The 16,959-nt window shown below is 44.6% G+C and overlaps 2 protein-coding genes across 2 annotated transcripts; both read right to left on the bottom strand.

Moving 5' to 3' along the window:
* Window positions 1–11,045: 11,045 nt before the first annotated feature.
* Window positions 11,046–11,899, bottom strand: LOC125519777. Its single transcript, XM_048684546.1, has one exon. It carries the CDS (start codon window positions 11,897–11,899, stop codon window positions 11,186–11,188), a length of 714 nt encoding a protein of 237 aa, XP_048540503.1. The 3' UTR covers window positions 11,046–11,185.
* A 741-nt stretch (window positions 11,900–12,640) lies between these two features.
* LOC125519778 lies at window positions 12,641–14,828 on the bottom strand. Its single transcript, XM_048684547.1, has one exon. It carries the CDS (start codon window positions 13,360–13,362, stop codon window positions 12,652–12,654), a length of 711 nt encoding a protein of 236 aa, XP_048540504.1. The 5' UTR covers window positions 13,363–14,828; the 3' UTR covers window positions 12,641–12,651.
* Between the last annotated feature and the right edge of the window lie 2,131 nt (window positions 14,829–16,959).

Below are 16,959 nucleotides of genomic sequence, written 5' to 3'. Positions count from 1 at the left end.
CTTCTCAAACCCTAGCGCCGCTGCTACTTCATCGTTGCCGGTGAGGAAGAGCTTCACTGCCTCGACCTCGTCGCCGCCGTACTCGCGCCGGCCGCGGAAATCTTCACTCCGCCGTCGCCGTAGCTGTCTTCCTCCGCCGAGTTAGGGCGTGGAAGATCTACACAGACGAACTTCACCTCTCCACCTCACTGTTCGTCGTGTTCTTCATCCAGGGTAATTAAAAGTTACTTTTACTGCCCTCGTTGATTCGAATGATTATCTACAAAATCTTCAAAGGTGTTTTTCTTCATATCTTCACACACTAAAACACCTCTCATATCATCTGTTCTTGATTCGTTTCTCTAAGCTATGTTTTTCTTCAAGATTCCTCAAATGTGTGGATTTTTAATCTACACATCTCTGGAACCTAAGACAAAGAACGCTTAGTGAAATTCTTCAAGACTCATCTGGTCAAATTCCTCAAACTTTTTACTTTTTACAAAACCTTCTGAGAACGCATATGACCTCTCCAAATTCCTCGCAACTATACTCTGTTCACAGGTACTCATGTTAGCTGCTGAATCACTAGGTTCTCATCAACTTAACTCATTTGCAATGTTCCTTGAAGAAAAGTTACATACTTCAGAGAATTCAATTGTTCAAATTCCTCAACTGAAGAAAATGGCTGACGGTAAGAAGCCACAGAAAGGAGGAAAGCGGGCTGAGGTTAACACATCGTTTGAGATCCCTGATGATATATATGCTGGGTACTGCACACCTCCTGAGGAAGACAAAAATCAGCGCAAGGTGCGCTTTCAGAAGATAGAGAGGAGATGGACTAGAGAGTGGAGGGAGTACAGATATGTCACTCCCAAGTACATGAAGAAATTCGCATTCAATCCTCCATGCCCAAGACCTCCATTGGCACCTGGCCAAATAGCTGATCCCACTAGCCTCAAGCGCGGTGAGGACTATCCTGATGAATGGGCCAAGTGCCAAGCCAAGTTGGCTAAGTAAGCCAGAGAAGCAGTGAGGAAATTCAATGAAGACTCTGCTGCTGCCTCTGCTGAGGCCTCTGCTGTCAAGCCGAAGAAGGCTATGTCAAAGAAGCCTGCGCGCAAGCCAAGTGCTTCACCAACAATGCCCTCAAGGCCAAGTTCCTCAGCAATGCCCTCACGGCCAGAATCCTCAAAGCCCTCACAGCAAATTCCTCATGCTGCTCCTGCTCCTTAAAAATCCTCAGCTCCTCCAAAGTCCTCGGCTGTTCTGACAAAGTCCTCAGCATCTGTGCATCTTGCCTCGTGCCAAAGGACTACAGGCATCTCAATTGCCTCAAGAGCTTCAGCTAGTTCCTCAGCTGCACCAAATTCCTCAACAGGACCCTCTCTACTGAAGACAAAGGCCACTGTTGGACGAGGTCCTCGCCCTAGTCCTCAGAAGAAGCAAGCCGCCTTCCAAGTGTCGTCTGAAGAAGACGAAGCTGATGATGATGAACTTGTTGAAATCATCAGAGATAGGCAAGTTAGGGCCGCTAGAGCCAATGGAATAAATGCCACTGCTTTTGGATCCCAAGTTGATCATCAAATACATTGATGTATGGCACAAGAACCCCAACACTCCCATGCCTGATTTCAAGCTGACTCCTGGCCAAAGTCACATGCTGACCCATTTCATCCAAGAAGAAAAATGGAAATATGAGAAGGCCAGGCAGATCAAGAAAGCGCAGTACAAGAAGGAGCACTATCTGAAGAAAAACGTTGTCTCTATGACAACTGAAGAACTTGTCACTACTCAATCTGAGATCAAGAAACTCAGTGATGAATTTGACGCATACCATGCTGATTGGCTTGGAGCCAAAGTTTGTTTTGTGAGACTCGCTGACAACTTCACTTCAAATGTTGCAGCCCCAACACAACGGGAAGTTCCTCAGGCTGAAGCATCTGCTCAGCCGACTGAAGAACATGCCAGCATTGCTGATGAAAATCAGGCTGCTAAAGAAAATGTGAGTTCCAGGGCTGATGACTGCATTCCAGCCGCTGAAGAAATTGCCAAGGCATCCTCTAGTGGTGCGCCTGAAGAAACTGAAGAAATCAGGGCAACTGCATCAGTTGTGCCTAAAGAAAATCAACTAGATTCCTCTGCTCTTCCTGTGCCAACACCAACTCCGATCCTTCCATCTGTATCAGATGCATTGTTGAGGAAATCGTTAACTGGTAGCTGCTCGGTCGGCTGGTGAGTAGGGGATTAATAGGCTAATCGGCAAGTTAATTGGCCATTTAATGAATTAATCGGATGATTTATCAGGTAATCGGCTACTCAGGGACCCTATGAGTAGGGATTAATCGGCAAGTTAACTGGTTAATCGGATGAATTCTTGAACAGGGATCATATGTGAAGAAGACCAAGGCCGTAGAGCATGCAGCAGTGAAGAAAAGGAAATCATCAGCTACTTCAGATTCTTCAGCTCCGAAGAAGATGAAGCCTTTGACCAGTTTATTTGCTAATCCCATTGATGCTGTTCAAATCTCAACCATGCCATCAAAGGACCTTGTTCCTTTTGGTGAAGAATATGAGATCCCTAGCGGATCTGATGAAGAAACTCCTTTAGCTGCTTCGTCTGAGCAGTTGGATGAAGAGATTGAAGTGGATATGATCCCTTCAACACATGTCATCTCCTCGCCCATGCCTCAATTCACAGCTGAAGAGGCTGGCGTTGAAGAAATGGAAGATGAAGATGTGGACGTTGCCTGCTCCACACCAGTAATAAGTGATGAATTCTGGGAAAGCCAGAATCCAAACTCTCCAATGTTCACACCATTGCAGCAAATACCTCAGTCACCTGCACAAACTGTTCAAATGGGTTCTAAAGAAACTCACCCCACTTCATTTGTGCGTGAAGAAATTCCAGCCACTAGCGCTGAAGAAACTGCTGCTGCTGAACATCTGAAGACACAGACTGCCACTGAAGAGGAACCAAAAATTCCTCAGCCTGAAGAACCTGAGATTGCGATTCCTGAGGTCGTGATGCAACTCACTGACACTCCTCTGCCCAAGCCAAAGGATCCATTCTCACGCAAGCAAAAGTTCAAGGCTGATGATTTCTTCGATGAGCATGTATTCTTCGAAGACTACAACCCATATGATTCTGCTCGTATAAGGAAGAGGCGTTTCTGGACTGCTAGTCAAGCCAATTTCTATTCCTCAGTGTTGTTCAACAAAGAGAAAATCTTCTATCATGAGCACATTCCTCACGTGGATATGGAATCTCTGCCGTGTTTCATGCCAGTCCTCAGTGTTCTTCACGATGCTGGACTGTTAAACTTTTGCCCTGACATCTGTGATTGGAATGAAGAACTGATTCTTCAATTTTATGCAACGCTGCACATCACAGGAGATTCTGAAGATGTGAATTCATGGGTGCTGGGCTGGATGACTGAGAACACTCACTACACAGCACCAACTTCTAAATTGTTGCATGCCTTACCACTCAGTCCTCCCCTTGAAGAAGCTCGTTGCATCTACAGTGAACCTGAGCTTACAAATCACTACATGCAGGTTCTGATGAAACCCTTGAAGCCAGGTCAGGCCCCACGGACCAAATTCCTCGTGAAGGAATTACTCTGTGTGTCCAGAACTGTCTATCGTATTCTTACGAGGACAATGAGTCCTATCAAAGGCCACGATTCATCTGATGAGGAAATTGTTGGCATCATGAAGAATCTGGTATTCAACATCGTTCATGGCATTCCTGTCAATTATCACGATTTCTTCATGAGGACTCTGGCAAATGTTGCACTGTCTCCGTTTGAGCTGAAGCCTTATGCACCTTGGATTATGAGATTCCTCAGGACAAGGTATTCACTCAACTACAAAGCTGATTTTCAGAATCACCTCAGCTACTTGCCCCCGATTGAAATCCTCAAGCAGACCTATTCCTCAGTTGATGAAAAGGTCAAGGCACCAGCTGTTATAGATGAAGGCATTCGTCCATTGGATGGACAGTTTTGCAAAGCTGCCTCTTATTCCACCAATGATGACTCTGCCAATGCACCCAAGTCTACTCCTCAAGCCACTGCTCCTCATGTGATGACTGATCGTGAGCTTTTGCTTAGTCTTCACCAGAAGGTGGATCAAAATCATAAATGGGTTAAGCATTAGTTTGGTTAATTTCTTCACAACATGACTGCTACACACAATGCAGTGAAGAAAAACCATTACTACCTCCTCAAGCCACTACTCCTCGTGTGATGACTGGTCTGCACCTCCACCAAAGAAATTCAAGAAGGTCAAGGTTCCTTCCTTGGTGGCCAGCTCATATTCTTCATCGCGCGACACTAATGAGAATGAAGACTTGGACGACACTGCGGCAGGCCCTACTACGACAAACGACCCCAACAACGTTGGCGCTCCTTCATCAACTTGATATTCTTCAGGGGCGTTAGTCCTCATATTCGATCCTTTTGGTCATTTGATGACAAAGGGGGAGAATTTTGAGTTAGTCTTCAAGCGGGTCTTTCTATATGGGCGTTTTTTTCAAGTTACAACTCTTGTTCTTCTGAGACTTTATTGGATCGAGTTGTAAACTTAAACCCGATGGTGCTCTGATACTTTTGATTTGTTTTTCTGCATGCTTATTCCTCATATATGCTAATGCACGCATGATGAATTACATCAGTCACCATATTTCATCATGCATTTCAAATTCTTCACTGTTATATATCAAATGCGTGTATGAATTACAAGATATAGGGGGAGATCTCCATGATTCAACTCTTCAAGTGTGCATTGTTTCAAAAGCAAATTCCTCACTATGCACATCTTCAGGGGGAGTTCTTCTATATCTTGCAATCAAATTCCTCAATATCAGTATTTACACTTCATATGTTTATCCCCGTTGAAAACTTAACCTATATTGTCATAAATCACCAAAAAGGGGGAGATTGTAAGTGCATCTAGTGCCCCTTAGTGATTTTGGTGTATTGAAGACTTATAGGTTAAGGGACTAATGCGTTTTTGAGTGTACACAGGTCTATAAGTCTATGAGGAGTTTGATATTTACAGAGAAAGTCGACCCCTAAAAATGAAGTTCTTCGACTGAAGACTTTGGATTTCTGAAGACTTTCTGAAGACTTTGAAAGTGAAGAAATTGGTGTGACCTTGAAGACTTGGTATTCATTCGAGGAACATGAAGCGAGAAGACTTTTGTTTTCGTAGTTTTATTTTCTCTTTCTTGAGTCATAGGAAACACCGTACTGTTAAAGGGGGTCGAGGAAATACTAAGGAAAAATTTCCATGTGATGCTCAACTCAAAATCCTACACCTACCAATCCCTTCGAGTGAAGCCTTTGGAAATCTCATACAGTCCAGTCATATTCTTTAGTGACAGAGATGAAGTTCTTCTGGTCTCTGAGGAATTTGTTCTGACTGAGGAGTTAGGAATTCGCCAGTGCGGATTTCCTACACAGTGAGGAACATGATAGCCCTGAGGATTTTGCTACTCAAAATTTCGACCGTTGCTGTGCTATGCGCCAGCTGTCCCAAAATATCTATCCACCTAACGGTCATATCATTGAAGGGCATTTATGTCTTATCATGTCAGGCTGCTCCCTAGGCTATAAATAGCCGCCCCCTACAACCACTAGCTGGTTGGCTGCTCCGAGAGAAACTGACACTTGTCATTTGAGAGCAACCCATCCTCTGAGGACTTTGAGAGAAAATCATCAAGTGAGGAAAAACCCAAACCCAAACACCTACAAACCCCAAGTGATTGAGCATCACCGAAGAGATTGATCCTGCGTGGATCCGACGCTTGTTACCTTTGAAGACTGTGCTTCTTCCAGATGGTTAGGCGTCATGGTCTAGAGCGTCCAAGAGGAATTGTGGATCGCCGAGTGACCGAGTTTGTGAAGGTTCGGAAGTCACCTGAAGACTTACCATGAGTGATTGGACGAGGTCTGTGTGACCTTAGTTCAAGGAGAATACCGTGAGGACTTGGTGTCCTGAGCTGCGTGTTCAGGACTGGGTGTCCGGGACTGTGTGTCCTCGAGTTTAAATACCCAGCCGCTCCAACCAGACATACAACTGAGGCAGCAGTTGGAACTGGTCTACCAAATCATTGTCTTCACCAAGCTTACTGGTTCTATTCCCTCATCTCTTTCATTTCCTCATAACTGTGTTGTGAGTTTGTTCATATCTGTGTTTGAAGACTTTGATTGAAGACTTTCTCAATTTCCTCAGTTCAATTTCTTCAGTCTGTTTGTCTTCATCCTGTGTTATCCTGTGCTTACGCTTCCTATACTTTGTGTCTGTCTTCATTTCATCATGATGACTATGCTTGTATTCTGTTATGTTTACTTTTGAGTACTTATTCCGCTGCTAGTAGTTCTTCGCTAAGGAATTTCCTCACCGGCAAATTCCTCAGTGAAGAATTTCACAAAAATCGCCTATTCACCCCCCCTCTAGTCGATATAGTGCACTTTCAGTAGCAACGGTGCATACTCAGGGAAAACACTTTTACCTTGAAATATAGTGGAGGGATCATCTTATAACGCTATCGCCGTACTAAGCAAAATAAGATGCATAAAAGATAAACATCACATGCAATCAAAATATGTGACATGATATGGCCATCATCATCTTGTGCTTTTGATCTCCATCTCCAAAGCATCGTCATGATCTCCATCGCAGGGCCGGCCCTGGGGTATAGCCAGTGGGGCGACGACCCAGGGCCCAGGCGAGAGGGGGACCATGATGTAGTATGTATACATACTATTGCCCAGCAAAAAATACGTAAAAAACAAGATGGGCTAGGGCGCGAGGTCCATGTGATCGATTACGAAGCGTTACGCTAGAGGCTAGCGATCGGTGCCGGCTGCTCATTTTCTTTTCCTTCGTTTGGAGTCTGGACGGTTCGTCTCTAATCTCTTCCTCCTGCCTGCCGCTCGTCGCTCGGCGCCTCGTCGGCCGCCGCCGGCTTGCCGCTGCGCACGCCGCACAGCAGTCCGGTAGCCCAAAGTCTGCAACGGGCCAACGAGGTAATTCATGACCCATTCCATCCATCAGTTTCTTCAGCACGTGAGTACACCACAATCCACAGAGTTAGTAATAGTACGTATACGTATCCATGATCCATCCATGCTCCTGATGACCTGATCCATCCCCCAAAATCCCAATTTGACAATTTCAGTAGTATATTTTAGTTTTTATTTACTATGTACGTATTCAACTATCCATCCATCAAACAAAAACTATCCATCCATGTATGTCTACTAGGGTTCCAATCATCTGATATATAAATTCTTAATTCTTTGTACACTCTTTTCTTCATGATTTTAGGACATTATCCTGCCCTGTTGCCTAATAAGAAGCAATTTTTGGGTGCTGAAAAAAGGAGAAACAAAGAAATAAAGTGATCCGAAACTTCAACCACTGATTGGTTCTTTGAATAAGTACTTTACATTGTTGACAATGCAATTCTTTCATTGACCAGTCGCTTTGATCAGTTGAAGAAACTTGAGGTAATCATGTCATATTAGTTTCATTTTGCTATCTTTTTGATATTATTGTCGTTGATGGGGTCGGTTTGAAATTAGTTATTATTGTTGTCGATGGAGTCTGTTGAATTATTATAGTCAAATTTTAAACTAAAGATGTATGGTTGAAAGTTACATAGGGGCCCATGTCGCCGAGTTCGCCTAGGGCCTCCCAAAACACAGGGTCGGCCCTGCTCCATTGTCACCGGCTCGACACCTTGATCTCCATCGTTGCGTCATGGTCGTCTCGCCAACTATTTCTTCTACAACTATCGTTAACGTATAGTGATAAAGTAAAGCAATTACACGGCGTTTGCATTTCATACAATAAAGAGACAACCATAAGGCTCCTACCGGTTGTCGGTAACTTTTACAAAATATGATCATCTCTTACAATAAGTATATCACATCATGTCTTGACCATATCACATCACAACATGTCCTGCAAAAACAAGTTAGACGTCCTCTACTTTTTTGTTGCAAGTTTTACATGGCTGCTACGGGATTCTAGCAAGAACCATTCTTACCTACGACAAAAACCACAATAGTGATTCATCAAGTTTTCTGTTTTAACCTTCTTCAAGGACCGGTCGTAGTCAAATTCGATTCAACTAAAGTAGGAGAAGCAGACACCCGCCAGCCACCTTTATGCAAAACTAGTTGCATGTCAGTCGGTGGAACCGGTCTCATCTGCGTGGACATGTAAGGTTGGTCTGGGCCGCTTCATCCAACAATACCGCCGAATCAAAATAAGACGTTGGTGGTAAGCAATATGACTAACACCGCCCACAACTCTTTGTGTTCTACTCGTACAACCTACTTGGGGTCTTCCCTAATTCGGCATCCCCCTGCTATAACTGCCGGAAGGAAAAAGGGAAGAGGGAGAAGAGAAGGAAGGGGGGGCGAACCCCCTCATCTCCTTCTCCAATTCGGCCTCCTACCGTAAGGGGGGCGCGCCACCCCTTGTGGGCTGGTGTGCTCCCCTCCCATGGCCCATGTGGCCCATATGTTCTCCCCGGGGGTTCCGGTAACCCCTTCGGTACTCCGATAAATACCTGATACACTCCGGAACATTTCCGGTGTCCGAATACTATCGTCCTATATATAAATCTTTAGTTCCCAACCATTTCGAGACTCCTCTCCATGTCCGTGATCACATCCGGGACTCCGAACAATATTTGGTCACCAAATCATATAACTCATATAACACAATATCGTCAATGAACGTTAAGTATGCGGACCCTACGGGTTCGAGAACTATGTAGACATGACCGAGACACATCTCCGGTCAATAACCAATACCGGAACCTGGATGCTCATATTGGCTCCTACATATTCTACGAAGATCTTTATCGGTCGAACCGTTATGACAACATACGTAATTCCCTTTGTCCATCGGTATGTTACTTGCCCGAGATTCGATCGTTGGTATCTTCATACCTAGTTCAATCTCGTTACCGACAAGTCTCTTTACTCATTCTGTAATACATCATCCTGTAACTAACTCATTAGTCACTTTGCTTGCAAGGCTTCTTATGATGTGTATTACCGAGAGGGCCTAGAGATACCTCTCCGAACTCGGAGTGGCAAATCCTAATCTCGATCTATGCCAACTCAACAAACACCTTCGGAGATACCTATAGAGCATCTTTATAATCACCCAGTTACGTTGTGACATTTGATAGCACACAAGGCATTCCTCCGGTATCCGGGAGTTGCATAATCACATAGTCGAAGGAATATGTATTTGACATGAACAAAGCAATAGCAATAAAACCGAACGATCAATATGCTAAGCTAACAGATGGGTCTTGTCCATCACATCATTCTCCTAATTATGTGATCCCGTTATCAAATGACAACTCATGTCCATGGTTAGGAAACCTTAACCATCTTTGATCAACGAGCTAGTTTAGTAGAGGCTCACTAGGGACACGTTGTTTGTTTATGTATTCACACATGTATTAAGGTTTTTGATCAATACAATTTTAGCATGAATAATAAACCTTTATCATGAATAAGGAAATATAAAATAACAACTTTATTATTGCCTTTAGGGCATATTTCCTTCAGGTGCAATACCAACTTCCCAGACCTCTTCGAGGAACTTCATACCTCCGCGCGTGGGTCCCGCCACACTAGATGGATGGGCATTGGGGTTCTTGTGTGGCCTCCGTGGATGATTCATCATAAGTTTGTGATTGAGCGTGCCCCTCTTCGGCAACCGACTGATGCTCTCTACAAAATGTGTGGCTACTTGCAACTATGGAAACCGCTTAGCCGTGGTAGCAGGATGCCATCGACATCTTCACTTCAGATCTTCAGGCGCTGACTCTTCGTTTGGCGTTGCCGCTTCCTCCACCACCTCCTGAGCCGGATTAGTCCCTGGGACTCACCGCATTGACGCCGCTTATTTATTGTGTACTATTCAGGGCTTGTTGAGTTGTGCCCTCAGTAAAACCCCTTTTTCATACTTTAGTGAGTGAGTGAACAAACACACTAAAACATGTCTATATACATCCGATTCATAAAAAGTTAGAACATCTTATATTTGTGAATGGAGGGAGTAGTTATTTTACAAATACATGATTTAGTTTGTAGAGAGATGCATGATTTTTTTAGGCAGAGAAATACATGATTTTTTTAGTAAGAGCTTGATTGCATTATATTGAATTTTGCTTGTTCATGTCGTTTGTCAATTTAGTTTGGATGCTGCTCATGGGCCGAGTCAGAATTCCATGTCAGACTGATTGTGTATTCAATGGGCCAAGCTAAAATGGACTCTGGCCTCATCAAAACACAGAAGAAATTCCCCTAAAAAACACACACACAGAGGAAAGAGGAAACACAAAAAAATTGTGGTGGGGAAAATGAAGAAACGGAAGATGCGCCGCCGCGGAGGTCGCCGCCAGCGTCCAGCCTGGTTCTTTCTCCACGAGGTCTCCCTCTACTCCCCGACCTTCGACTAATAAGTTGCGCAATTGCGCTCTCTACCACTCACATATCCGCTTACGTGAGTACTTGTAAGGGAGACATCTCTTCTTTCTTGTTTATCATTTACAACATCCATTGGCGTTACTGCATGTAGAATGATATGAAAACAAGCGAAATTTGACGCCTGCTAAAGTTTTTGCGACCGAATCTTTCTCAGATTATTGTGAAACGTTAAGAACGGGCAAAATAATCCAGGTGCTAGGGTACATGCTTGTGCCATTTTTGGGCTCTGGATTCGTAATAATGTACATTGTGATATACTACTTGAATGATACTGTAGAAATTCAATTAAAAAAAGTTCCATATCCGTTCTGAAACAAGAATATTCAATTCTAGTGCCAGACTGCACATCCATGTGATGTGAGGGGGTGGTGGGGAATCTGGGTAATTAAATGGATTTATTCTGCTAAACACAAGATTAGCCCTTGTGGCTTCGACCTGGCATGTTTAATGTACGCACAGCTAGATCCACCAACCATAATTGTCAAAATTAAGTATACTTGCATCACAAAACACATCTTCAAGCATGAAATGGTCAAATGGATCAAAACTTTGGTTTCTCTTTCTATAATTTGCTGTACATTTCTACTGTATGCATGTTGGGAAAATTGTACCAAGGTCAGCTACTCCTCAAAAAGGCGGATGCTAATCGCATGGCGTCAAGAGTGACTAGGGAGTATCTATGAGCTAAGAATGTTTAGGAGAGAAACTCTGTTCCGGACTAATTTCCTGAACAGATGGCCTGCTTCACTCTCAAGATCTCCCATACTGCATTCTAACTCCTGCAATTGCTCCTCCTCAAAAATAGCTGCCTTTTTCTTGTGAAATGCCTTGGAAACAAGAGATTGTTTAGGCATGTCGATTTGCTTCGACAAGAGGTGGAGTGTGGACTCAAGTAGAGAGGCCGTCAGCTCCCTCGCCTTGGTCAACAGCCTGACCATTCCATACTCTGCCTTGATGGAAGCAGCCTTGTTGCATGTCTTCTTGAAATGTTTCTTAGCCCTCTTTGCCAAGCGGGTATAAGACTGGATCTTGGCTTGAACGGCTGCATCATCTCCTTTTTTTAGAGCCACTTGCAGATCTTGGATGATGGTCTTCAACTCGACGAAGATCTCTTGCATGGTGCTGCAGAGATCCATCAGCTCAAAAGAGCATTCCATCTCTCCATCCAACATCTTCCTCTGCTGGGAGGAGCTAACTTGGTTGCTTGGCAGGCAGATAATCTCTTCAACACCATTGTAGATGTTTCCAAGCATCCTCAGACCACCACACATTGTGCTGATGGTAGCAGAGGAAGAGATGCTTGCCTCTAGGCTGTGAAGCTCTTGCTCAACTTCAGCCTCGCTAGCTAGAGGCCTAGATGGCAAACTTGTTGATCTTAGGTGGCAAGCCATATCTGATCTTGAAGATTTTGCTTGTATTGTGGTTGGAGAGAGGAGAAAGCAGAAACTTTTAGTTTGCTGTGTCTACCATTCTGCCGAGACCTATTTATAGAGATGTGTGGAAGCAGTGGCATGCCATGCACTTTCGTCGAGATGAGCAATCACATTCCCATGTTCCAACTATTGGCAGCAAGAATGAGCTGTGTGGCTGAGTCTGTTGCTGGACGTGAGTCCACTATTAGATAGTGGAGGGGCGAGGGAGGGGCTGATGCCTCTGCAAGGGTTTCACCGCCGGTGTAACCCAACGGGAGTGATGCAGAGGCCTCGCATGCAGGCGGGGTGGGGGGTTACCAGCTCCATTTCAAATTACACCATTTTAAAAACTAAGGATTGTTTTTATCAAGGAGAGATGAAATTATTTTAGATAGCTTCAATACCCAGATATTGATTTCAAAATGGAGATTTAGTTTTTGCTGCAGTAATTTGTAATTTTCACATATGTATCTGTTCTTACACAACAAAAAACAAATAACAGCGACACTTCATGTACACAAAACAAGATCTGGCAAATAAGGATCTCAACCAAACTATTATGACATCACAAAAATATATTGCGGGCACGAAATAGATCAAAATTTGGGATTTGTTTCTGTAATTTTTTGTACATCTGTATTGTATATACATCTGGGGAAAATGTGAGATTGGCTAGTCCTCAAAAAATCGGATGCCAATAACATGATATGAGTGACAAGGCTCCTGGAGATCTATGAGCTAAGTATGTTTAGGAGGGAAACTCTGCTCTGGATTAATTTCCGGAACAGGTGCCCTGCTCCACTCTCAAGATCCCTGATACTGCACTCTAAGTCCTGCAATTGCTCCTCACAAACAACAGCTTTTTTCTTGTGAAATGCCTTGGAAACTAGGGACTGTTTAGGCACTTCGATTTGCTTCGACAAAAGGTGCACCACGGACTCAAGTAGAGAGATAGTCATCTCCCTTGCGTTGATCAATAGACTGACCATTCCGCTATCCATCTTGTCCGAAGTCGCCTTCCTGGTAGTCTTCTTGAATTGTTTACCAGCCTTCTTCACCAGTCTGATGTAAGACTGGATCTTGGCTTGGATGGTTGCATCATCTCCTTTTCTTAGAGCCACTTGCAGCTCTTGGATAATGGCCTTGAGCTCAACGAAGATCTCTTGCATGTTGTTGCAGAGATCCAGAAGCTCGAGAGAATATTCCGTCTCTCCATCCAATATCTTCCTCTGCTGGGAGGAACAGACTTGGTTGCTTGGCAACTGGATGATCTCCTCAACAGCACCGTAGATGTCTCCAAGCCTCCGCAGGCCATCGCACATCGTCTCGATGGTGATGGATGAAGAGACACTTGTCTCTAGGCTGTGCAGATCTTCTTGTACTTCCGCCTCAGTGGTGTGATGCCTTGAAGGCAAGCTTATTGATCTTAGAGCAAAAGCCATATCTGCTTCGGAAACTAATCTCTGTATTGAGTTGGAAGGAGTGAGGACTTTAGGAGGAAAGAGCAAGTGTTGTCTTGATGTGTATAGTCTTGTCTTGAGACCTATATATACAGAGGATGGATGTGATGCAGCATAGTTTCAATGGTAGACAAAGGGAATCATGAAATTTTGTATTCCAGATGCTGCCGATCAAGGTTCTTGATCTGGGAGCAGCGTAGTGATTAAAACATTATAGCTGTCTAACTCTTAGCGTGTTACACTGGTGCGCTGGCTATCTTCCCGGTGAGATGTCACGTTGTCATGTTTCAGTGATGAACAGCAAGAATCTTCTTGGTGGTTTATAATAATGCTGGATCCTGGTGCAAGCACATGCATAGCTTTATCTATGTGTTTTTGCTTGCATCGTCGGTGCAAAGCTGTTCTAATTACAATGTCAAACCTTGATGTTTGGTGCTGGCATGTTTAGGTGGCTTTGAGCAAGATCCACTGTACAAGGATAGTCTGCTTGTTGTTCGTTCAACATATTGTCCCCTTCTTTTTGGGTTTTGTATGTCAATTTCATATTAAGTAATTGTACCGACGAATTTGCAATGTGCTTTTCCTGTTCTAATGATCTTTTACTTTTGCAAAAGCGTGCCGTAAATCATCTCCAAAAAATCTCCAATGTAAATATATATTTATATAGTGACATTGTACATAAGCAAAACCTTGTTGGTACTGAATTTCTCCAAAAAAGTTGATTATATTTTGTTTCTTCCTTACTGCTGGAATGATCTTTCGTTGAGCATATGAGGCTATCCGCTGTCATGTCTCCATTATTTGCAGCAAAGTCATCTGCACGAGATGCAGTTTGTTCATGGATCAAAACAGGTGGCAGCATGAAGCAAAATGAGGAGGAAGCAACCTTGTTGCTTCTTTGTTGTACCTGCTAGATAGGAGGAGTTGACTTCAGAATTCCTACCTAACCTATTTCAGCGATCCGTCGAAATAATCCACGTGTTCTACAATTTTGTAGTGCATTGCGTGCATCTAGCTGACCTTATCACATTGTTATGTTCCAAGTATTGACAACAAGAATCTGCATAGATATCTAATATATATGTGGGCACGAAATGAGCTGGTACAGCTTTAGATGGCTTGTCAACTCTTGTCTAGATTGTTGGTGCTTGGATGTATAACTTGTATTAGTCATACAATCCGTTTGTTGGTCATTTGCCACACCTGTTCAATGTCCAGACTTTTCTTGTTGATTCAATATATTTTTCCCATTTTTTGTTTCTTGAAGCATTTCCCATGTGAGTAGCATGGGAATTTCCTCGAAACCACAGAACACAAACGTCTAAGGTGTGCTTCTGGCTACATAATTATCCTGATCTAATAGTGTGAGTTCCATAATAAATGCTTGTCTAAAGTCAGAGAGCATTTTTATTTAGTATAAAGTTGTGTTAAGAAAACGTTATTCTCTCCTGAACCGTTCCACGTTTCAGGTGATTGTTCCATTGCCAGCTACATATCAATATCAAGTATATATGATCAAATGGGAAGTGGTAAAGAAGACAACATTACACCAAATCCTGCAGAGAAGCAAGCCGCCAGGATATAACGTAGACGACAGTGGCATCTGCATACATGAAGACAAAAATTGACCAAAAGGGATGTACCAAAAAGTTGGTTCTGATGATATGTTTTGCCATTTATATTTACATTGGACTTTAGTGGGATGATAAGCAAATCCTCTAAAAGGTGGACGCCAATCACAGTCACAGGTAATTGCAGTTGGGCCTCTACAAGCTGAGAGCACTCAGAAGAGAAGAGAGACTCTGTTCTGTATCATTTTCCTGAACATGGCCTTGACTCCACTCTCTAGATCAGCGATGATCTCCAGTGCCTGCAACAGATCCTTCTTGCATGCGGGTTTTCTCTTCTGGAATGTCTGGGAGACAATAAGACACCACCTGCCAGAACCTAGCATGGCCAGTGGTCTCCTGTGCTTCTGTAAGTATCCTGATCACCCTGCTATTGTCATTGTGATCAAAACCAGTTACCTTCCCAACCTTCTTGACATGTTTCTGCATCTTGCTTGACACAACGGATGTGGGACAGAATCTTGAGCCGCACGGCCGCGTCATCTTCCCTTTTCATAACCAAATGCAGCTCCTGAACACTCATCTTTACCGAAAGAGGCTTTCGCCCCGCTTTATATATAAAGCAAACCACCAGAGCCACAAGATCCAACAAAGGTTCACACCGCACACACACGCAAAGGTAGCACACTCACAAGGTCCACTGAGGGTTTTGCCGAGGGCACAGCTCAACACACCCTAAATAAACGAAAACAGGGTAGCATCGGCCACGAAGGGCTAATGCGGCTCAGGCGGAGGTGGAGGAAGCGGCAGCTCCAGGCGGAGGGCCATCACATGAAGATCTGCGATGAGGATGTCGATGGCGTCTCGGTCTTGAGGACAACTAAGCGGTCACCAGAGCTGCAAGTAACCACACATTTTGAAAACCGCGTCAGTAGCATGTCGAAGGGGCGCACGCTGGATCACAAGTTTATTGCGGACCGTCCAAAGCGTCCAGGCAAGCACCCCAATACCCAGCCTCCTAATGTGGTGGATACGTTGTGGAGAGGCTTGGATTTTCACAAAGAGGCCGGAGAAGTTGTTGTTACCCAACGTCCGCCGACCGCCGACCACCTCCCGGAAGCAACTCCAAAGGAATTGCGAGGACACGCAGGTGAAGAAGATGTGATTCAAGTCCTCTTCCGTCCTGCACAAGGGGTATATCCCATCGCCATGACCATTTCGCTTGAGTACCTCCACCCCTGAAGGCACCCGTCCCCGGATCCATTGCCACAGAAAGATCCAAATCTTCAATGATAGTCTAATCGCCCAGATTTCCGCAAGGGTCTTTGGGCCGGGAGCTGCCGCAATGGCCTGGTATAGCAATTTGGTGGAGAACCGACCCGAGGGCTCCAGGTGCTAGGAGATGCGATCGCTCGTCCGATCCATATCCGGGGTCTGCAGAGCAATGCACTCAAGGAGTTCCTGTCACGCGACAAGTTCCGGTGGCCCAAATGGCCGCCGGAACGCGAGGCGCCCTAAGTCAATAAGGGCCACCTCGACAGAGATCCTAGGCTCCACCGTGATGGAGAAAAAGTCTGGGAACCGGGCGGCGAATGGGCGATTCCGAACCCATGTGTCAAACTAGAAGAGTGCAGAGCCGCCGGACCCCACCGAGATGGAGGTCCCGATGTGGAGAACTAGAAGCAGTTGTATGATGGATTGGCAGAACTGAGAGCCGCACGACCACTGACAGAAGGCGAGCGGTTGGCCCCAGAGATATTTGTTCTGGATGATGTCAAGTCAAAGGCCGCCCTCCCCATTCGCAATCCGCCACAACCATCGAGTCAGCAGGGCAATGTTCATGCATTTGGAAGACATGATACCGAGCCCGCCTTGGTCACGGGGTTTGCAAATATCAGGCCAACGCACCATATGGTATTTCTGCTTGTCGCCCTCCCTAGCCCAGAAGAATCTCGCCTGATACTTGGCAATCTCATGATGGAGGGTCTCATGGAGGCTGTAGAAGCTCATG

This window comes from Triticum urartu, chromosome 7 (assembly GCF_003073215.2).
Source record: "Triticum urartu cultivar G1812 chromosome 7, Tu2.1, whole genome shotgun sequence".
In the NCBI taxonomy this organism is placed as follows: domain Eukaryota; kingdom Viridiplantae; phylum Streptophyta; class Magnoliopsida; order Poales; family Poaceae; genus Triticum; species Triticum urartu.
Note: the sequence above shows the minus strand (reverse complement) of the source record. Positions and strands in the feature narration are given on the sequence as shown.